Source organism: Grammomys surdaster, unplaced genomic scaffold (assembly GCF_004785775.1).
Source record: "Grammomys surdaster isolate TR1022 unplaced genomic scaffold, NIH_TR_1.0 218, whole genome shotgun sequence".
NCBI lineage: Eukaryota > Metazoa > Chordata > Mammalia > Rodentia > Muridae > Grammomys > Grammomys surdaster.
In genome coordinates this window covers 2,864,074-2,887,406 of record NW_021604663.1, presented here as the reverse complement: position 1 = coordinate 2,887,406, position 23,333 = coordinate 2,864,074, and the positions used below count along the sequence as shown (strand labels likewise).

General features: G+C 49.1%; 1 protein-coding gene across 1 annotated transcript in view; it reads right to left on the bottom strand.

The window, feature by feature from the left end:
* Positions 1 to 8,063: 8,063 nt before the first annotated feature.
* Positions 8,064 to 23,333, bottom strand: part of Agpat4 (1-acylglycerol-3-phosphate O-acyltransferase 4) — a 107,685-nt gene continuing 92,415 nt past the window's right edge. Inside the window, exons 4-9 of the mRNA XM_028772761.1 lie at positions 18,032 to 18,193; positions 17,598 to 17,751; positions 15,021 to 15,123; positions 12,709 to 12,784; positions 10,882 to 11,080; positions 8,064 to 8,665 (exon numbers count right to left, since the gene is read on the bottom strand). Of these exons, the coding sequence (XP_028628594.1) occupies positions 8,571 to 8,665; positions 10,882 to 11,080; positions 12,709 to 12,784; positions 15,021 to 15,123; positions 17,598 to 17,751; positions 18,032 to 18,193 (789 nt within the window). The 3' untranslated portion in view covers positions 8,064 to 8,570. The remainder of the gene's footprint in view (positions 8,666 to 10,881; positions 11,081 to 12,708; positions 12,785 to 15,020; positions 15,124 to 17,597; positions 17,752 to 18,031; positions 18,194 to 23,333) is intronic.

Here is a 23,333-nt window from a genome sequence, read left to right as displayed (position 1 = left end):
TGGGCCATGTGCATCGCAGGATAGCTGTGAGTGTGACCCAAGGCATTTGTTTATGACTGCACACCAGTGTTTAAGATTGGGCACACCTGATCTAAGGTCAGCTTGCCGACACGGGAAGGGCAAGGCATAGATCGGGGAGTGCTAAAGATAAGCATAGGCATAGCTAAGGCATGCTTGCCTGTTGATGCCTACAACAAGGCTGGGGCTCCGGTGGATGTATGGGAGGGGAACAATGCCACGTGATCTCCTGACAGGCTGCCATCTTTTCAGAGCATAACCTGACTGAGCAGGTAGGACTCTGAAGTAGCCAGATGCTGTCGTTGATGGTGTTTCTCTTTACTGGTTGTTTTTTTTTTTTTATTAATGCTTGACCGTATTCCCCAAGTCTCTCTAGATCATGCACTTGCTCCTGGCACATATCAGCCGACCCTGGCCGGGTTATTGTCAAGTATTCCTGGTCTCTTCTGGCCAGAGAATACCGATTAGGATTCATGTAGGTGTTAGGACTTTATTTAAAATGTTCTTTTACAGGCTTTTACATTAATTTACATCATGTAAGGGGTTCACACCTGTACTTTGATCAGAGATGTAGAACTGTTGCACAATGTAATTCTAGAACTTTCTGTTGCCCACAGGAGAATTTGTCCCACTTGTCCACACCTGTCTTTATGCAGCCCAGCTACTTCCTGCCTGGGATTTGCTCACTATGGGCATCCCGAGAAGTCAGGATTTTGCAGGATGGTGGTCTCTGAGCTCTCTTGCTCAGCAGTCTCTGAGGCTGTCATGAGGGAGCCAGCACATCTTATTTTCACTGCCAAGTCCCCTTCTACTGTATGTATGCAAGTGCCACATGCTTTGTCCCTGGACTTGTTGGTGGGCACTAGACTGCCCCCTGGTGGCCTGCTTCACGTCTGTTGGAGATTGATGTGCTGGGCTGTGTGTCAGCGTGTGTTTTCAGAAACTTTTGAGCTTTTTCCAAAGTGACTGTCATGTCGTGTTATTCCTGCACTGTGAGGCATCTGGGTCTCCACGCCATGCCATCACACTCTTTGACAGTAGGCTTCCTAGTGATAGTGAAGCTGACTTGGTTGTAGTTCTGACTCGTTTGTCTGATGGAGAAGTTTAGTCACTGTGCCTGATGGCCATTCGTGTATGTCACATCTGCTTGTCTCTGGATGGATGGATGGATATCCATGTATTACTCGTGTATGTACACACACATGTGCATCAGCGCCTATGCATGTTGCAACACATATGTGTTCAAGAGAGGATAAGTGGCTGGAGTCGATTCTCCTTCCACCATGGGCGTCCTGGGGCATTGTACTCTGGTCCTAAGGTTTGGTAGCAAGCGCCTTTACCAGCTGGGCCATCTTGCTGGCTCCACCACTATCTCCCTTGTGGGGGAAAGCCTATTCGAATACTTTGCCAATTTTAAAATTAGGTGGTTGGTCATCTTGCTGAGTTGCAAGAGTTTTATTTTTTTTAATGAACTCTTGAGTAAACCTCCTTCACCTCCTGTGTAGCGTGAAGATGTCTCTCCCCGATTTCTGGCTTATCTGTTATTTCATTTACTTTGCCAACGTCTGTGAGAACCAAAAAAGCTGATTTTTTTAGAAGACTATAAAAAAAAAGTGTTGTTCTTGATGGCTTGTGCTTGTGGTAGTGAGTCTAAAAAACCACAGGCTGGCCCAACAGTTCATTTTAGCTCTTAAAATAGGCCTTTTGCTCTTTAATTTTTGTATAAAACAATATTCAGGGGTCCAGATTTTTCTCTCTGCTGAGGAGACGTCTTTCCCCTCTGTGGATCTCTTCTATGGTGCTGTGAGTGGAAATAACATCTTAATTCACTTTCAGCAATTCATTGCACGGATACAGTGAATTTTTTTTGTTTCAATCTTGTATCATGTGACCTTGCTGAATTCATTTAAAAGCTGTGGTAGCTGCCTTTGTGCGCTCCATCCATGTATCAGGACACGTGACCCAGGGACAAGGGCAGCTTCCCTCCTTCCGGGGTAAAATCTAATTGGCAGTTGTGTGAGTCCCCTTTGTACACCACTGCGTTCTTTTATGACAGTCAGAGAACTTTTCCCCTCTGGATGTGCAGAGGACTTTGCTCTGTGGTTTTCATTTCCGCAGTTTTTGGCTCCCTATCAGGGCGAGGAAGCCTTCCTACAGTGAACTGGACATCGATTCCTCTGTTTCCTCAGAAATGGCCCAGGTTGGTGTTCTTCATCTTTGGGTCCTGGGTAGAACTCCCTCACAGAGCCTTGGGGCTGAGCATCTAAGGAGGGTGGTTTGGAAGTTATTCTGGACTTGCTGCAGGTCTGTTCGGACTTTTATTTTAATAGATGTTAGGGTCTCCACTCAGGCTCACCGAGTTGTCTGGTTTCCTGGCAGATGGTTGTTTGCTCTCTGCCCATCACACTCCTTGTCTGGATGGCTGCTGTCTGCTCACACTCCTGCTTTTACACATCTGTCTTCTCTTTTTCTTTATTAGATAAAGGTCTGTCCATCTTCTGTCCATCTTGTCAACTTCTGGTTTCCTTAATATTTTCTCTTTTCTGTTTCTACTTCTGAACTGATCTTTATGGTTGCTTTCCTTCTCTATGCTTTCGGTTTAATTTGCCTATCTTTCAGAAAATTGGAAGGGTAGAAGATGCTGAAGACAAAATGCTGATTAAAAATAATCCACCGGCCTAACTCCTTTGGTTAAGTCCTTTACGATCAAGTCCGTGTCTAAAGGTAACTACTTCTCAGTAAGAAAACTGGCCGTAATACAAACACCAAGGCTCTTAGCTGCCACTACACTCCCCAGAGCCTGCCTGGAAGGTGCCATCTGCAGAGGTAGAGGGGCTGATGTTTGGTGTGTGCGTTACGTGGGCTTGGTGGCAGCTACTCAGTTCTGCGGTGTGGCAAGAGGGCCGCTGCAGAGCAGTAGGCAGTGCAAATGGCGACCATGTGGACATGCAGGGTACCTGTACACGTGCCACAGCAAGTGTGTGAGGGTCAGGGGACACCTTGCACGAACTGGTCCTCTCCTTCCAACACATGAGTCCCAGGGACGAACTCTTTGTCTCCTGGTGGCAGCGCCTTTACCTGCTGTTTTCTGGATACTTCATTATTTTTGCTCAGCCCACTGTGCCCAGTAAAGGGTAAGAGGGCTTGTTACAGGTAATGCATTGTCTGTCCTGGCATTCTGGACGACGTGAAGGTGAGACTTCCGGTCTCATAACATGTTTGGTCGTCTAGGTGCAAGCACTGCTGCATCCCCGCACCTGTGTCATCCTTGTTTGACCTCCCAGAATGCAGTTGCACAATGCAACTCATCCTCCTCTTCACTGCCCCTCCCCCACCGGGTGTTTCCTCCCCTTAAAGATCATCCCCTTAGTGAGTGTTAGAACCCCCAAGCCTGGGACGTGATTGCTGTCGGCCAGGAGACACGGCCCATTGCTCACTCACTCACAGTACCTCTCCAACTTGAACACCTCAACCTAGCTTTCCCTTGTTTTGGCCTTTCTTCCTCGATAGGCAGAGCAATCCAGAAATGCCCGTCTTAGCCGGCCTGTGTCTGCAGGAGGCTGCAGCAGCCCAGGAGTTCTGGTCTCCCATCCTTCCTGAGCCCTTGGCTTCTCTCCAGCAGTGTGCTGAGTGGGCTTCAGCTTTCTTTGCATTTGTCTTGAGAACCTAACAAAGCCACTGGATTGCTTTTCTTACTTAGCTTTTCTTACTTCAAAGCCTTGGGTAGAACAGCCCCTTAAACACCACTGGGGACTGCCAGGTGCCTGGGGTGTGTGATAAATTCCTGGCTGAAGTCAGCTCTCGGGAATATAAGATGGAAAGCAGTACGTGTATGATTTGGTTCATTTTGGAAATAGAAGGAATTACCACTTAAGGGCCCTCAGTGTATCCACCCCTCTCACCTCCTGAATGTTGAGCAGAGCACAGACGCCAGAAATGCCAAAACGGCCTACTGTGGCTTGTGGGGTATGACTATCTTAAAGCTCTAACTCGTGTAAGCCTTTCTGGGGGAAAACCTTTCCTCACACAGTTCTAGATGCTGCTAGACACTGGAAAGATGAAAGCGGGCAGCAGAAGCTTGCCTTTAGTCAGTGCACAGTGTCAGTACTAACTAGGACCAGGCAGCAACGGGGGGGTGGTGGGGGGCTAGTTAGTCCCCGGTTTTCCTCCGCTGCAGACAGCCTGATGTTGTACTGAGAGCTCAGTTGTTTCAGCCTAACCCTGCTTAAGGTGCTCCCCCTGCTGCTTTAGGAAGGAGAATGCTCAGATGATGGGCGTTCTGTGGCTTTGTTTCTAAGCTTGTGCCCTTTCTGTAGTCAGTATTCAGAGGAGCACCTGATGAAGCCTTGGACCTCAGGGGTTCTCCCAGCCTCAGATGATTTCCTAAAAAGACCCACACTATTTAGGTGGCATTTCTATATGCTGTGTTCTTGACCAAAATAATTTTGAACAGTCGGATATCATGAGACAGGTCCTTTGCTGGTTAGTAACCAGTGCCATGATATGGGTGTCGGGCCCAGCAATAATCCAGTGATTCGGGCCTTGAGCTGTTCTTGTCAGGTCTGGTGCAGGATAGATCAAAGCATGATTGGCCTTTCGGTTAAATTTAAGTTAGGAAGCAGTTGAGCCAGAGTCCGTGTGCGCATGGTGCTGGGGACGTTATTAGGTAGAGCCGGTGTGCTTACGCAGTGCGTATGAGGTGTTGATGGGCACAAGGCCTGAAGTTCTGTGCTGATGGAGGCCCCTGCCTTCCTGACTTGTCTGTCTGTGGACAGAGAGACTATGTCTACAAAGCTAGCTAAACCCTTCTGCCTAGCATGCACTCTGAGGGTCAGTTTGGAGCCTCATTCATTCTAATAAAAAAAAAAATAGGAAATAGTCTCCAACAAAGTCTGGGAAAGCATTTTAAGAAAATTACCCTGTTACAGGGAACAATTTCTGATATCTTCAAACACTCGAAGTTTGTGTGTGAGGAAGAATCCCGACAACAAATTTGCAAGCCACTGTCTTAGGCTCATAATGTGATTGCTTGGCAAGAGGCCCTGATTGTCACTGCTTAACATCCCATGAACATAGAGTCTACAGGGACAGTAAACCATACAGACCTTTAAAGGGGCACCGGGCTCACGTCCGTGTAGACACTAGAACCTTTGCATTAAGACTTTTCACTAAAACTGGAGCCTGAGTTGTCTCTGGGTCCTGAAGCCATGATTGGCAGACCCTGTCATAACGGCTCAGCCTCTCCTGGGCTATGCACTGAGTCACAACTGAGCCTGAGGTGTCAGAGAGGGGGCCAGTGCCAACACTTCATCAAGAGGCACGTTTGCATCTGCTCTACTTCGCTCTCCAGTCTCCAAACCACTTGAGATGTTAAACTTGGGGAGTGCTTTCCTCAATGCCCTAGGGAGAACAGCCAGCCTCAGAAATAGGGCTGTTCATCTTTCCCCTTTCAAACTCCAACTGAGAACAAGTCCCGGCAGCACTCTGCCTCCCTCCTGACTGTCCTGGTCCTGTAGGGGGCTTGCTGGGCCCAGGGGCTACTTTTATTTTTTCCCCACTTAACTTTCATTCTGGCATGCGTCCGTAACATGCATAGTGCTTTGGTGGCACCTGGACTATTCCAAAGAACCCAGTGGCCTGCTCTGTCCACTGCTGTTGTCTTTAAGGGCAAGCTCAGAAGCCAGTGTTGAGCCCACTCAGTCTCGCTCTTCCTGGTACTGGCCACACCACTCTTAGCTGCCTAAACCGATGTTTGGGCTGAAGAGTTACCCCTGGATTTTATTTTGTGATCGATCCTTCAGACCCCAGTGAGCATTAAAGAAGGATGCAGATATTGCAATGTTTTGAACATCCTGTCACCTTTCCAAGGTTTTGCTCGATTTAGAAATTTAGGAGTCAAGATGTATTCCAGGCCTGTGTTAGCACATGGAAAGAAAATGACTTTCTAGAAACCTAATGGGGTAGGCTCTCAGTGAACCTCTGTTCTGTGACTGTCATGCCAAGATTCTATCAAAGGACACTGTAAGTCCCCCACTCTGCATCAAGGGAACAGGCTAGGAACAGCCAGGAAATGCCAACACAGAGGTCAGCTGAGGCACAGGCTGCCGTGGTCCCCCTCAAACCCATTGTTCCCTTTTGTGTTCTAAGGCCATTCAGAGCACCACTACCCAGTCAGTCTTCCTAAAGTGTCTCTGACCCGCCACCAAAGGCCAGGTCAAAACCAGAGATGTGAGCCTTGTACCACTGTCTGGGTCTTACCAGGTACTTTGAGAAGTCACTTTTTTAGAAGCCGCCTTCCCATTCCTTCATCTGATTTGTTCAACAATCCTACCTTCTCAAGGTGAGCCTCTTCACACTCCTGCAGTAACCCAAGGGCCGAATATCATTCCCATTTTACAGATGGGAAGATGAGCCCACGGAGGTCACTAGGCTGGATGGCCAGGATTGAATACTTACTTGATCAAGCTGCAGAGTTTAGTGAGGGCAAGCTGTGCTAGCTCAGGTTCCAGCTAAAGTGGCCTTAGGATCCAGGAGAGGCCTACAGGGCCTCTACCACACAGGGTCCCCGAAGAGGAGTGTCCATCTCTCTGTGCATCTCTGGGCCACATGGCAGGACAGATGTACCCGGCTCAGCACCTTGTGGGACCTCAGCCTCCCTGTATTCTCTACTCTGGCTCACAAAACTCCAGAATGTGGTGGTTTGATTTCTGCAAGCTCTTCTTTTTTTTTTTTTTTCTTTTTAATTGTTGTATTTATTGATTTATTGATTTTATGTATATGAGTACACCATTGCTCTCTTCAGACACACCAGAAGAGGGCATCAGATTCTATTACTGATGGTTGTGAGCCATCATGTGGTTGCTGAGAGTTGAACTCAGGACCTCTGGAAGAGCAGTCGGTGCTCTTAAACACTGAGCCACCTCTCCAGCCCTCTGCAAGCTCTTCAAGGTCATAGTCACACATGACCATGTATGGCTGCCGTTTGATGACTTGGCACACAGATATTTAAGTCTGCAGTGACTCTAGACAGGATGTGCCTTTGTGGACCCTATGGGTGTCTTTTCTAGTGGGGGATTATACCAGGTAGTGAAGGGAGAGTCCATGCACTGCCAATTTCTCTGTCTTATAACTGATCCCTTTCAGAACGTTGCTACCTTTTTCTTCTTGTTTTGTTTGTATCCGGGCTCTGCTAACTGCCCTCAGTCTGCAAATGTCTTCCATGGGCCATTCTCCAAAGACTGCCAAGGAGAGCACACCCCCTTTCGTGTTATAACAGGAGCCAACCCAAAAGCTCAGTGTGGGGGAGAGTGGAGCCCCCAGGTTGGGCTCACCTGTGGAATGTGTTTTGAGTAGCAGCTGACTCCTTAGTGGATCCCACGCGAGAGCAGGAAAGGTGGAGTACCATTTTGTAAAATGCCCCTGCCCTTGCTTCAAGGGCTTCCCGACTCCCGTGACTGTTTCTGATGTTTTCATAACATTGAGTTTCAAAGCTTAAGGCCTTCAAGACTACTGTTTGATCAAGACTGTCCTCTCTGTGTCTCAAGGAAGCACTCAGCTGGTCTCCCTGCATCCTTGTCTCCGCTGCCCACCTCTCTTGCAGGTAACATCACTGCTCTGGCATACTGTGGTGTCTCCGGCTGTGCCTGTGCAGGTAATCTAGATTAGACTAATCGACTAGGTGGGGGCAGACCCATCATAGCCTCGGGCTTCACTGCTCTGTGGGCTGGGATTCTGAACTGATCAAAAGAGAGGTAGGCACCAGCACTCATCTCTTCTCTCTGACCGGATTCCTCCCGTTCCTGCGGCTATGATCCCCCACCATGACGGACTGTAACCTTGAACTGTGAGCCAGAACAAACCCTTCCTGACAGTGACATTTACTAAGACACACACACAAACACCCTCAAGTGACCTGTCAGTGTACGCACCTAATTCACGCTCCCAGCAGCCCACGCCGGGAGCAGAGCCGCCGAGCGGCTGCCATGTGAGATGCCCAAATCCAGGGCAGAGTGGAGGGTAGAAGATTCGTGTAAACACTTGCCACAGACAACCCAGACAAACAGTTTAATTCTTTTTCTTATTTGGAGGCATAATTTAGTCATCTTACCCAAAGCTCTTTCCGTCTCCGGCAATCGATGGTTAGAGAAGACGCAGCACCACAGGATGGCAGGGACACCTGCCCTTCCACCCCGGCCCTGCCCTTCCCTGTAGCCTCACAGACCCCACTGTCACAGGGTCACAAGCACACACGCAACCACACACCCATTCTCCTCACCCCATCTCTCACACACACACATACACACAAACACGTGTGCAACTGAAAAAGAAACGGAACCAAACCCACTAATTCACACAGGGAGGAGGGGAGGGGAAAGGTCTAACGCCGTCTTCCTTTCCCATCCAGTGCTGAGGCAAACTCCGTGACTGGAGGGGCTGTGGTTTCTGTTTGTCTCAGCAAGGCCCCCCAGTCTCCATCACTGAACCCTGCTACAAAGGCTAAGCAGAGAGGCCAACAGTCCCCCAGGGTTCCCTTTGGAGGTGAAGTTCCCTCATCAGTCCGTTTGTTTCCGTTTGTTGTCACTGTTGCCATAGGCAGAGCCCTTGTCGATTTCTGTCACGCCAATCATCCATCGAACACCCATGGAGGCTGCAGAGAACAGGGAAGGGCAGTCAGAATCCCAGCACACCCCAGGAACACTTTGCTAACAGGAACCACCCGGAGGCTCTTGGCACCAGAATGCAAGTGAGTCTGATGGACCATTTGACCCCAGCTTCAGGCATTCCTCTGCAACTGAAAAGGGAAACAGAGGTTCTGCTCTGTGGGGAGGATGACATGGGGCAGTTTATCCTTGCACAGTGGAGGGAAACAGAATTGGGTAAGCAGCACACACCTGTCCACAGAGTTCCCAGAATTCTCTGCTTTCAGCCTCACTTTCCAAGGCAAAAAATGGTTCATTGGAGATTGTGGGTCAGTGGCCTGAGGAGGTACTTTGTGAGGATGCAGGCACTGTATACCCACTTAACTCCACCATTGTCTGGGCTGACCATAGAGAGCAGAATCACTGGCCCCTGGAGCCCTTGCTTTCTGAACCTGAATGTGCTGGACCCATCTGGGAATTCACAGAGCCACTAGGAAACTTGCTTGCTTGGAAACTGCCCTGTAAGCAGTCCCTCTGGAGGAGGGGGATGTTGAGCTCCTTGTGTGCCAGGCCTCTTTTAATCACTGAACACAGCCTACATACAGACACTGTTTATGGTACAGCAGGTGAGCATCCAGATACAGTCCCCAAATTATGGTGTATGTGTCACAAAGCTGTAGCATCATATTCTCTGTATAGGACGCTACACATGACCATACAGTGGACAAGGACATGGAGGCCAGCCTGTGCACATGAAGAGGTGTCTGGCAGAACACCTGTGAAGAAGCTGAGATATAAGCACTCGGGTGGAGTGTCATGTCAGCAGAAGGGACATACAGGAAATGGTAAGAGATGTAGTCTCTGATCCAAAGGCCCCAGGAAGAAGAGGAATACTGGAACAAAGCAGTTTGGAGGAATACTGGCCCGGGGACGGGGTGTAAACGTGTCAGCAAGGACACAAGTTTACTTCTGGGAAATTTTCTGAATGACCACAGCACCCCAGGCCGAGTGCTCAGGCCACTGGGCACTTGCTTCACACCTAGGAGAGACCGTTCCCCATCCCTCTTCTTCTTTAAGGAATGTAGGTCTCTGCCCCAGAGGACATGGCCCTCCTCTGCTGGCCGGCCAGCTATTAAAAGCAGAAGTGGGATTTCTTGCCTACAAGCCCCTCAGCACCTGGCTCTCCCAGCCAACCTCCTTCCCAGGATCCAGTTCAGGATCTAAAATTGGTGGTCCTAGTGCTGGATGTGTCAAGGTGCTCGCTCACAAGGTACTAAGTTAAAAAAAAGTGGTGCAGAAGATGCACTTGCAGTGCAGCAGAAGGTGCAGTGGTTCTCAACCTGTGGGTTGTGACCCCTTTGAGGTCAAACGACCCTTCATAGGGGTCAACTAAGACCGTTGGAAGACACAGGTATTTATACTGCAATTCATTTAACAGTACCAAAACTACAATCATGAAGTAACAAGGAAAACAAGTTTATGGTTAGAGGCCATGTGCCTTGATTTTTAAGACTGCAGTAGTCACTAAGAGATGCTGTTAGCACCAGGCTCCAAATGGGAGTCTGTCCTGAGACACTTCCCACTTCAGCTTCTTGTACTGCCCAGAGACCACAGTGCTTTGTTTCACACAAATAGCCAGCCTATTTGTTCAGGACACGCGCACCTGTCTCCTGGCCAGGCCTGTGCCGTTCTCTCTCAGTCACGAAAAAGCTGAAAGCTATCCATGCTCCCATAAGTCTCAGAATCAGACATGGCCTTCAGGTGCCCGGGAGAATGGCACACCCAGGTGACAGAGGCTTGGCGTCTACAATAACCCTTTGTGAAGAATGAAGAAGGTACTTCCTAAGCCTCCTCACACATGCCTAGTGACCTGGTTTTAGGGGAGAAGTCCCCTAGGGAGGGTCCCAGGTCTGCTTCCCTCTGGAGAAGGGAGGGAGCCAGCAGCGCTGTCTGCAGAGGGTGGGCAAATAGGACTTCAGTCCTGAGAGGAGTTTAGAGAATCGCCTCACCATCTGTTGGGGGTGGGGGAAAGTAAGGGGCTCCAGCTCCATGTCACACCATACAGGCCGTGCAGTTCTACCCGGGCACACATCCAGACCGCAGACAGCACTGGGAGGCTGGCCCTTGTGGGTACCACTCAGCCTGCAAGGAGCACCTCCTAACATACATCTGGTATTTGCTGAGCATGCTGGCTTCAACTTTGAGCCTCTGGCTCTGCACTCACCCATACAGAAGATGAGGACCAAGCTGGCCAGTGTCACCGACGAACCACTGCTGACCATGCTAACAAGGAACTGGAAGAAAGGATAGAGCAGCAGGGACGCCCAGAACAACCAGTTGACCAGAGACCAGGGACGCCGTGGAGGAACCCATGGAGTCTCTGGGAAGACCCCTGTCCTGTAGTATCCCTCTTGAAAGGCATCCTGGGGGCAGAGAAAAGAGCCTCAGACACCTTGCTGGGTTCCAGGTGGTACCTACTGGTACCTTACAGAAAGTACTTTGTGGGAGCTACTGGGGACTGTCAGGGCTACCTGGTTGTCCCCCTTCTTCCAGTGTCACATGGAGTGACAGCTACCACTATCCTTCCTGTGTGCAGGAGATAGAAGCTCAAGCTTGGGGCTGGCTACCCTCAGTCATGCTCACCCAATCCAGGCCCTGAGGAAGCACAGCAGGACAGTGGGATAGGTTGAAAGGTCATTGAGCTCCACACACAGACAGCATAAGACACACTGTCAGTCTAGCCTCTCAACACACAGGTTCCCATCAGCCTGTCTGCAGTCTTCGGAGACTGGATGACAAAGGGCTAGGGGTCTAGAAGGTACCGCTCACAGGAGGTGCCAGCCCTTGCTTGGGGTGACTTCCATGAGGTCAAGTTGGGGCAATGATAAGCAGGTTCTCCTTGTGCCCTGCTTACATCTTTGGGAGGGAGGAGCCTATGTAAGCCAAGCCTGTGTCCACAGCAAGAACAAGCAGGCAGAGCTGGGGAGCTGGATCAGGAAAGGTAAGGGGACCCTTCAGGACCAAATTCTTAGGTCACACTTTGAAGTGACATAGTTTGCTCAGGAGCAGTCAAGATGGCATCTGTTACCGAAGTGAGGCCTCCCATGGGGAAAAGTGCCAGGTAACAGTCATGAAGAAAAACCCAGGGCTACGGGACCACTGTTATACATACAGTATACTGGTAAACCATCATATGCTGTTTGAGCGTGGAGAAGGGATTCTGGGAACTAGGAGACTCCCTTGTCTCATTGAGTTTTATTTCTTTTTTTTTTCTTTTCTTTTCTTTTTTTTTTTTTTTTCGAGACAGGGTTTCTCTGTGTAGCCCTGGCTGTCCTGGAACTCACTCTGTAGACCAGGCTGGCCTGGAACTCAGAAATCCGCCTGCCTCTGCCTCCCAAATGCTGGGATTAAAGGCATGCACCGCCACCACCCGGTGAGCTTGTTTATTTCAACTGTCCTCCATAACTGTGCTAGAGATGGCTGGCCCCTGGCCCCTGACTGACTCTGCAGCGACAGGGAGGAAGGAAACTAGCAAGCAACTCGGAGAAATAAAAACGTGGACTCCTTTGAGAACATTTGAAAGGTGGACCATTTTCAGCAGAAATTACTTCTGTTTACGCCATGGAATAAAAATGCCTGGATAGGTGGACAGGAAGAGGAAGCCAGAAGCTCATCCATGAACGGAGAGCTCCCTTGAGAACTCCGGCATGACTGTTACTCAGGTGACTCCTCCACCGAGGAAGCTTGCTGTGGTCTTTCCCCTCCTTTTGACTGCTGCATGGTAATAAGTTCACTCACTCTAATAAGCTCACTCACTCACTTGAAACCTTTCGGTCTAGCTGTTGTTGTTTATTCTTTGGACCATACAGAACAGCTATTACCCCCTGTGGGTCCACTCCATGCACAGGATGGTTTTATTTTCTGTGAGGCCACCTAACAATGTGTTTCACTCTGTTCTTCCATGTTGATCCTTAGGGACACCCACAACTGGCTCCCAGTGCCCACCCATGAGAATGGCATCCTGAAGCCTAAACCCTGCAGGTACACCCACCTTCTCCTGGTAGAGCTTGTGTAACCAGGCTGAGCACTTCTCTTCATCCTCAGGGATGTCTTCCATGGGAATCCTCCTGCAAAAGCAGAGAGCAGCTAGCAGACAGAACCACAGTGAGGCCCCAGACCACAGTTCTGAGCGACAGTTTTGGCTGCTAATAACCCTGTGGAGGAGGGAAGGGAAGCAGTCCAGGGGTGGAAATCCCAAAATGCAGCCACAGCCCAGCAGAATGAAGGAAGGACCAAGTCAATGACAGAGAGATGCTGTCAGGAGTGGGGAATCTACCTTTCTCCCTCTTCCACTTCCCTAAACCCAACGTTGCTTGCGCCCAAGAGGACAGTGCTACCTCGTGTTCCTTGTGACGCAGGCCAATAGGGGCAGAAACCATATATATGGGACTACACACTAGTACTTATTTCAACAGTATGGCGGACCATCTCATGCATAGCTCCTTTGCCCTCTACTGGGGCACAGCCACTTTGAGGCAGATGCTAGAAGCTCAGGCTCCACTGGCATGTGAGAAGGTAAGGGAATCTGGAAAGAATAGAGACCTCTGAGTTACTCTGCCCAGAAAATGAGCTCACTTCCTGGGTGGCTGTCAGGCTGGAGCTGACAAGGGTGGGAGGCCGATTCACCTTGAACAGGGAGAAGTAATTTTCGGGGTTCCCTCTCCATATGCTCTTGGGCTACTGGCCCTTCAAAGATGACATTTCGAGGCTGTCTGCTTTGGTCCACGGACAAGTGTGTTTGTCACAATTTTCCACGGGACAATTCACAACCCCATTGTGCCCAGAAATATATTAGTAAGGACACTGAAGCTTCTCTGAAAACGCCCTTTGACCTTTTGGGTCCCTGCATGTTTCCAGAAAATCGGCATTTCTTTCTTTGCTCTGTGTGATCTCTGATTGCAAGTAAGAACGTTAAACATGTCTCAGGAAAGAAAGTTAGCAAGGCCTTTCAACCATGTCTTCACTTGGATAGCTGGAGCTTGGGCAGACAGTTTCACTTTTTAAGCATGTGCTGGACAGTAGTGCCCTAGATGTGTCGTATATACTGAAGAATGACCCAGTCATATTAAGTTGGTTACACATGAACAGGTGTGTTGGGTAGCATAAGGACTCTTCTCCACGGTGGCCATGAACGCTTGCTGGCTTTTGGAGGTGAACGCTGTGTACTCTACTCCAGTTCCCACGTAGACTCCAGTTACTAAAAAACAGCAGTTACTAAAAAAATCCCCCTCCCCCACAGCCCTTGCAGAGGTCAATCTTACACCCTACCAGAATCCCAGAATCTAGCTGAGTGGAGCGCTTGCCAAGTGTCAAAAGAAATCCAGGGAGAAAGGACCCACTCGGTCTCTGGTAGTGGGAGCAGGGGTAGAGGTCGTGCTCAGGATCTTCTTGGGTGGCAATGGTGCCTTTGTGTCTGCTGTACACTGAGCAAAAGGTAGCCTGTGCCAGCGTCATTAGAAAAGACACTGATGGTGCTTCTTCCCCATTTTGTGGAAAAGCTGGAAGCATTTCCAGGGAGTTCACACAGCCTGTCAGTCCACAAGCACGTTTGTATATTTAAACATTTTGAGTGGCGTGGCAGAGTGCTTAACCATTGGGTTTCGTCATGGTGTGCTGGAATTTGGCATCTGAAGGGGTCTTTACCCAGAAAGCTCTGTACCCTCTGTCTGCTTGTATGTGGATGTTTCAGGGGCTCTTGGATGGCCTTCGAAATGACTACAGCATAGGGGACCAGCGCCACTGACCCAACTCAGACTGGGTTTTAGTACATAAGGTCAGTAACTTGTTGAGCAAATGGCCCTGTGGCTTCCTGTCTGCTACATCTTCCCATTGTCATTCCACTAGTCTTGGTGACATTCTGGAGATCAAGAGTTAGGTGCAATGTGTAAGCCAATAAAATAACCGGGCCAAAATAATAATAATAATAATAATAATAATAGAAAAAAATTGGCTTGTCTTTGCAAAGAACAGATCCATCTTCGTAGGAAATGTGTCTACAAAGACTGACTGACAATGAGTACTGGGCTCCTGTCTGTCCACCCAGAGCTCTTTGAGAGGAGCGAGCCAAGCTGAGCCGAGCTAGGTAACAGATCTGAAGGAACTGGGAGGGAAGGTATTCTCCCCAGGGTGTGCCGGAGGTGTGCCTCTTGAGTTCATAATATAAATAAAAGATGAAGAAAAGTTCAATGGGAGGCAGACTTCAAGTGAGATGGTAAGCAGATGTTTCTGGAAGTAGGACTCCTTGTGATTTAGCACTTAGAAACAAGCCCTCCCTTTTCTAGGAAGGAAGCAGGGCCAACTTACCTAACGTAGCAGTCAGCGTGATATTTCTTTCCATTTAAGACTCCCAGCAGTGTTGGGTTTTCATTGTTTCTGAAATTGAGTGTACAGTCATATACAGCTGGGACTATAAGACAAGACAAACAAGGCAGTATATAGCAGGTGAGGCCGGTTCTGCTTGGTAGTCACACACACTGGAAGACATACGCACACCGTAACCCGTCTACTAATGACACGCGTGATAGAGACCTCTTCCTTGGGTTTTTCTAGATTCTTCACCTGCTCTACGTTGAACATGTGTCATCTTTTGTAATCAGAAAGCCAACTGTAAGCAAGTCATGGAAACAGAGTAACTCCTGTGGCCACGTGGGCTTTAAAGCAGTGATGTCTGTCAGATCTGTACTAATAAGGACGCTAATAAGCGACTTTCTAGTAGTCGCAAATGCCAATATTTGCGACTCGTCTAATGATGTGTATGTTACAGAACAATAGCCATCATTTATAAACTTATCAAGTGCCATTTTCTTTTTAATAAAAGACTTATTTTTTAACTATGTGGATGCATGTCTGTATGAGTGTACATACACATGAGGCCAGAAGAGAGCATCGCATCCCCTGTTGCTGGATTTACAGGCAGTTCTGAGCCACCAGATAGTAGCGGTGGGAACTGAATCCCAGTCTTCTGCAAGTGCAGTAAGCATCTCGTAGCTGCTAAGCTATCTCTGCAGCCCCAGTGTAACCCTTTCTATGAGCATTTTTGTGCCCTCCCAAAATGAAGCAGCCACAAAGCCAGGGTGTTACATCTAAATCCTGGAGGGAAAAGATAGTGGCCAAGTTAACACTAAAGATTAGTTAAACACTAAGGTTGACAGGGTATAGTCCTGTTACTGATTGGGTCAGAGTAAGCTGTGAGGCCACGCCTTCTATGCTAATATATAGTGTGGTCCTGCTGCTGATTGGTTCAGAGTGAGTAAACTGTGAGACCTCACCTTCTATGCTAATTTGTGGTGTAGTCCTGCTGCTGATTGGTTCAGAGTGGGTAAGCTGTAAGACCTCTCCCTCTATGCTAATAGACCTTTTTTAAACAGGAAGGAGGGAGTGGCTTTTGATATAACTACGGAGCTAGGGACTGGAGCTGGGGGAGGAACAGAACAAGGAAGCTAACAATGAGCTACCCAGTCCAGATAAGGTGACAGGGACTGGTGAGTCAGGAGACTGCCCCCAGCACAAAGGCTAACAGGCTTCTACTAATACAGATGTCTCCATGTCTTTATTATGAAAGCCCCTGCGACAGTAACTTATAAGCACATTCCAAGTTATCTCGTCGGCATATTCCACATTCCATCCAACCTTGCTGCGGGAGCCCAGGGACCTGGTTTAGGCTCCAAAAATGCTTACTGGGTCAAAGAATGGGTGGTTTAATGACAGAGAAGCAAGTGGATACAATGTATTTTTAAAAATGGTAGAAACAGATGGCCGCAGAGAAAGGAAAGAATCTGAGAGTGCGGCTGGGTGTGGCGCCCACAGCCACCTTTACCCAGCAGTGTGCAGTTTGCTTAGCTGCAACACGCAATCTTCCAAACCTAGGAGTTCTGGAGAGTGGTCTTACGATGCCTCATCACACAGGGCTGGGGTGATAGATGCCAGTCACATGAACAAGGATTCAAATGTGATGAAATCAACATCCCCTGATACCTAACCCCATTACAGGTCTGTATGTCCACTATCTTTCTCTATGGGAGAAGGTCCCCATCCTGGCTTATAGGAGTGTCTAGAGGCACTGTCCTCAAAGGCTCAACCACTCTCCCTGGTGGGCTCTGGTACCTAAGGTGGGCATGGCCCAGAAGATATTTAACCTGTTGATGTCCTTGGTGCCCTGGCTAAATCCTTGACATGGGACTAAGGAAGTCCCCCTCATGAGATAAAGACAAGGCTATAGAAGCCAGAAGCCACATCTGACCTGCCTCTGCAACAGACCAGGGCCAGCATGGCCCACCTCTTCCTCTGGGATAAAGCATTTTCTTGGCACGCCTAGTACATGAAGTTCTAGGAAGGCCTGCCCAGCTCTGTGGCGCCTTCACACTTGAAGCAGCATCAAGTCTAATCCAGCCCAGGTAAGAAGTCAAGCCTCTTTTGGAGCTGAAAGCCAGGGGAACAGGGATATGAAAGAAAGGGGTTACGTAGGAAAAGAAGAAACGTGTTTTGAACTGAAGAGGAAGGTTAAAAAGGTAATGGGAGAAGTCGTGTCAGAATGCCAGGGGCAACTGACCACTGCCTCCTTCTGTATTTTAAATATACCGGCATGAGACTCCAGACTCATGGGCCAGCTGCCATAGCATATAGGTCAGATCATCTGCAGGTGGCTATCAGCAATAGACAAGCAAGAGGTGGCCTCAAAGACTGCAGCTCTATGACCAGGCCATCTCAGCGGGTCCTCCAGGGATCCTGCATTTCCAGCACGCATAGTGCAGTGCCACCACTAACCAGCAGAGGGAAGTGTTCACCGGATGAAGAAATGTGAGTTGCCCAGCCAGACAGGAACCTGCCTCTTATCCCAGGTCCCACCTAGCCTCAAAGATCCTGTTTACCCAGCGTCCTTACCAACATCTCTCAAGCACTTCACGGTGATAGCGAAGCCCTTCGTGCGTGGCAGTAGATGGTGCTTGAGGCTGGGCAGCCCCTTGGCTTGGGCCACCTGCATGCTGATTTGGTGTTTCTTCTCTGTGAACCGTGTGCCCTCACAGTGGATCAGGAACTGAAAAGCAAAGGATGACGGTCACACAGGAGGATCCCATGGTCACACAACCCTAAGCTCAACCAGGGTTCACAGTCCCAAAGAGGTTCATAGTCACACTTGATGCCAGGTCAGTCCCAAAGTGTCCTCATGCCCCACAAAGTCCTCAGGTCACATGTAATTCCTGGTCGCACTCAGTTGTGTGGTCACCCACAGAACAGTCCTGAAGTGACTCCCACGTGTGGTAGCCACACATAATTCCACAGGAGCCAGACAGCACACTGCTCCTTTCCCTACGTACCAGATACTTCTCTGGGTAGTCCCGGAGGTGCAGCAGGCTCTTGGCAACCGTCTGCCGATCTTGCTCCCACTTGCGCGTGCAGAAAATCATTTCCACAAAGTACCACATCCAGCCAATGATTGGGACATAAGCCAGTTCTTTCTTGGCCAGGACTTTGGAGTTCTGAAAGATATGAAGAACCCCAGGGTGGCTGTGAAGAAGACGTGGCTGTTGGAGCTCTTAGGGAAAAGAAATGGCCAGTCATACCAAAGGCTACAAAGACAAAGCCTTTGGGCTCGGTGTCCTTCCTCCTTCCCACTGCATTGACCTGAAGTAAGGTCATGCTCATCGCTGGGAGGACGGCCCCATGGACAGGAGTCTGTGAGCATGGCTTGAGGAGGCTCTCATGGACCACGCCCCTCTTAGATGATTGACATCTGTGTTCACCAAGCCCATCCTAAAGTCCTGTCTGGCAAGTCTGTATAATGCCAGCCCGCAGATCAACCCATCAGCAAAGCCACTGAGTTTGTACAGGCAAGGCCAGCAAGATTCATGATGTGACAGACTAGCGAGTGGAGGCCAGCAGAGTTTGAGGGGCCCCATAGCTGGCTTGGGGAGCAGGAGAGGCTGGGGAGTCACCTTGGCTCAAATGGATGTTCTTAGTCATCTCTGTCACTCAGCCCAGGGTAGCCGTGGTTGGTCCCCAGCAGCTATTCCAAGACTACGCTGTGTGGGCACCAGGGGTGGGGTGGGGGACTTGGGATCTAATGGGGCAAGAAGTCAGGGAGATGCAAAAATGACGTTTTCCTCGCTGGGTTTGTATCCTCCCTCTCTCTCTCTCTCTCTCTCTCTCTCTCTTTCTCTCTCTCTCTCTCTCTCTCTCTGTGTGTGTGTGTGTGTAGGGTACACATGTGGAGACCAGGGGACAACTCCCAACTCCAGGTATCAGTCCCTGTTTCAGGCAGCGCATCCTTGTTTGTCGGGTGCATATGTCAGGTTAGCTGGCCCAAGAGTGTCTGGAGATTCTCCTGTCTCCACTGTTCACCTCCCTGTAGGAGCAGTGGAATTATAGACACTCACACTGTGTCTTGAGCTGTATAGAAGTTAGAGGGAATCCAAACTCAGGTCCCCGTACTTGCACGGCAAGGACTTTACCTGCTCAGCCATTTTCTCAGCCCCCTGACCACTGCCACCATTCATATTTTACCCTCCACTTTGGAATTGACTGAGAGGTTCCTTGACTCTTGAGATAGATGCCCACCCGCATCGGCAGTGTGGGCGATTAAAGGCAGCTGAACACTTTTGACAGCTGTCTATCAAGCAAGGTCCTAAGCCTTCGCTGCCTGGAGGGGAGAGCAGATGGTTCATATGGCCCCTCCCTTCTTTCCCCTCTTCCTATCTTCCACTCAGCGTCTTCATAGCTAAGACTATACTGTCAGCGTTTCTACCCTGCTCTGGGAAATTGCCTGCCTGAGGAGAGTAAATTGCCTGACTCGAGAGATGATCTTGCTCTTGTGCCTGTCACCCTAGAAACCAAACAATCTTTGGGGTCATAGTCCTCTCTGGGAGCCCATTGCCCTGTGACCACACTAGACTTCAGACTCCAGGTGACAGGGAGGGACATTCCTGCTGGTCCTCAGTTTCTTTTGTTTCCGTCACCTCCCTACTTAAAGCTCCTACCATGAGAGCAACAGATGCAAACAAAGCCTCCACTGGCAAGTTAAGCTCTTCTTTCTGTAAGTTAAAACTTATTTTTAAGATTCTTATTTTGTATCTTGCAAAAATTACAGGTGGTGGGCTCAGGAATTACAGGATGACCCACACTGCCACCCACAGAGATGCTGCTGGCTCTAACATGGGAGCTACTGGGCTGGGTAGGTGGTCAGTCTTACCCAGCCAATCATAGCTGCATTCTTGGGTGCACTTCCTGTTCATGGTTCTCCTATGAGACACAAGTGGGTGTTAGCACTTGGCCTTTGGTAGCTGGTGAAGAAGGCTACCCTGGTGGATTGTGGGAATCTAGAGGTTCAACTGGAGGTGACTCAAGAGTCTATTCCTGTCACTGTCTTAGTCACGTCAATGTCCCACTGTAAAAGCATTCATTGGCTATAGTGTATGCTACACATCTGACAGTATTTAATAGTACAGGTAAGGCTGCAAACCAGAGTGCAAAGGGTGCTCTGATGCCCACTGGTGTCAATGCAGTTTTATTAGTATGAGGGTAAGCATTCACCTGAATGTAGGAGCAATCTAGCTGCTATCATGGGCTGAATGGTAGTCATACACACAACGTGGTCCACAGAGCTGAAAATGCTCACTCTCTGGCTGGTCAATTACAAATAAGATTAGTCAAGCCTTAATTTACAGCCATTAATATTCACTCCGTATAAAATTCTCATGTTACAGTAAACGGGAGATGGATGGATAGAGGAAGGGGCTATGTTAAGAGACTTTATATAAGTTAACTCATCCTTGACTGACATCCTGGAAATTACTATGGCAGTAAGATGTAAATATATCTAGGAAAACCTATAATTAATATCGGGTAATTCATATCCACCGGGTGCTGAAGTGTCTACCGTGGCCAGTGTGTAGCCGTGGCCAGTGTGTAGCCGTGGCCAGTGTGTAGCCGTGGCCAGTGTGTAGATCACAGTACATACATCCTACAATCAAAAAGTTCTGGAAATTTTTTGGAGGTAAGAAAAGGGGGTAGGGGATGTGAAAGCTAAGGGAGTATGGGGGCACGAGGGTTGAGAAGTTCATTACCATGGGTGCTCTACTCAGCTAGGGAGGACATCACGCATCTCTCAGGGGACACAGCCATTCTCCCAGCCAGAATTTAGCATCTCCGACTAAGACAGTGCAGCGTGTGACCAGATGGCCATACAAAGAACTGCTTTAAATAACACGGAGTTCAGGGCATCTTAACCCTCAAATTTGGTAGCTTTTAACTCATCTCACTACCAGACTACAAATGAGAGCCCATCTGGGTCCAAAACAGCAGCCTGCCAACTGGCCTGCGTCTGACTTGCAGATTAGGACCAGTGTCTTCCTGTCCTCTAACCCCCAGGGTCTGGCAGAAACCTGCTCAGGGCTGAGGTTACTCAGCAGGTGGCCCCTGCTCAAGGCTGTGTTTGTATTAATACCTTACTAGGTTCAAACATAAAACCACTCCTGAAGGCTTATCAGTGAGTCCTTTGGGTTTGGACATGGTTGGTTATTGCCACTAAATATGTAAAAATTAAAGGTGGTAAGATGCCTGGCTCAATAGGAAACAGTTCTTGGTGGCCTGAGATAAATCTCCCAGACCCACAGAGGAAAAGTGGAGAAGAGAATCCTATGCACTATCCTCTGACCTACACACACATACAGACACACGCACGCACGCACACATAATAAAGAAATACAATTAAAATGTTTTAATTACTGAAGTTTAGTGGTGTAAAGTTTCTAATTAAAATTTTTCATTTAAAAAAATAAATAGGGGCTGGAGAGATGGCTCGGTGGTTAAGAGCACTGACTGCTCTTCCAGAGGTCCTGAGTTCAATTCCCAGCAACCACATGGTGGATCACAACCATCTGTAATGAGATCTGATGCCCTCTTCTAGTATGTGTCTGAAGACAGCTGCAGTGTACTCATATAAATAAATAAATAAATAAATAAATAAATAAATAAATAAGGTCACTTCAGTGAAACTTTGAAATAGGTGAGATGTTTGTTAAAACCAAGCAGGTCCAAGGGCCACTCTTCAGCACTGTAGCATGTTCCTTGTATACAAACTAGAGACAAGTAGCCAAGACCAAAGTCTGATGGGGGGGGCTGCCTGCCCTGGGGTCAGGGTAGCGTAATCACACCAGAGGACGTGCTCAGCCTCAGTTCCCACCCATGACATCAAAGTTTATCTCCTAGAAACACTAACCTCAAACTGAGTAGTCCATGCAAGCAAGGACCCCCTTTAGGCCAGGCGTGGTTCCAGTGCCGGGGACACAAAGGTGGGTAGGACTGTCTGTGACCTTGAGGTAGGCGGAGTCTAGAGGCAACCGGCAGTGGCACATTGGAGATTTGATTAGTCCCTTCCCCCAGTACAGACTATGCAGCTGCCCTCCTGTGACAGTGACACACACACAGGGGAGCTCTGAGGTGACAGAAATGAGAACAGAGCTCAAAATGATGAAGTGGGCGTGGCAGTGGGTATCAAAGGGTTGAGACAGTCTGTGATGTGGTCTATCTTTCTTATGGTACTGACCCGGTTCTAGATTTCCAGGGCCTCGAATGCAAGAAAATGCTATGGAGTTTCCTACCAGGAAGTCCTGAGAGTCTCTCTAAACAAAAGCCTGTTCACGATTAGTCACAGCCATGGGGGAAATGCACACAGCAAACTCGAAACAAAAGCACTCTAAGAATCTCTCTCTCTCTCTCTCTCTCTCTCTCTCTCTCTCTCTCTCTCTCTCAGGCTGGAAATAACCACGCATCATTTATCAAAACCCAGTCTGGTATACAAGGTCCTTCAGCACTGAATTATGTTTGCCCCTGCTCAGCCTCTTCCCTCCCTGTGGCAAGCCCCAGACTTTTCTAGATTTGACAGGTGTGCAGAACGTAATGGGGAGGGAGAGGAAGGGTGCTTCCTGGCCAGGAAGTATGCTCAGACTGGCAAAGGTCTTTTCCACCAACTCTTCTCTGAGGAGCTGCAGTGCAGCCAGAACAAAACAGGTAAAAGGAGTTCCTTCTCTTACCACCCCCACTGCCCTCACCCCACCCACCACCTCCTTAATATTCTGAAAGGATACTTCTAGAAAGGCCTAAAGCCGGAGTATCTGGGAAGATAAGCAGAAAGTATTCCAGAGGGGGTGGGGTGAGGTGTAAACAGGGGCAGACACACACCGGATGCCTTCCAGGCAGGAGATAATGGGACACCTTGCTCTGACAGGTGTCCTAAGGTATGGCCAACTGAAAGATTCCAGGGGCAGGTAAGCAGGGCCCCAGAGAGGGGCAGATGGGTGTGTGTGATGGTGGCTAGTGGGGAGCAGATGTCACTGGCTGGGGTGGTTTGCAGAAGGGAGAGGGGGCAGTCCTGGTGTCAGGCAGCCTTGTCTCTGTCTGACTCACTCCTGGCCAGAATAAGCTAACTTAACCGGCTTGCCAGGGGAGTTGGTACCATAAAAGAAGAGGCCCTGCCACATCTAGCTTGGGACTGCACTTTAGGGCTGGCTCCTCCTGTGGGCGAGCTGCCTGGGGCTTTTCTCTACCCAGCATTCTCTTGGTCACCTTGTAGGTTCCTTATCGGTGTAACACCAGGTCTATCCCAGGCACCACTCCTCACCC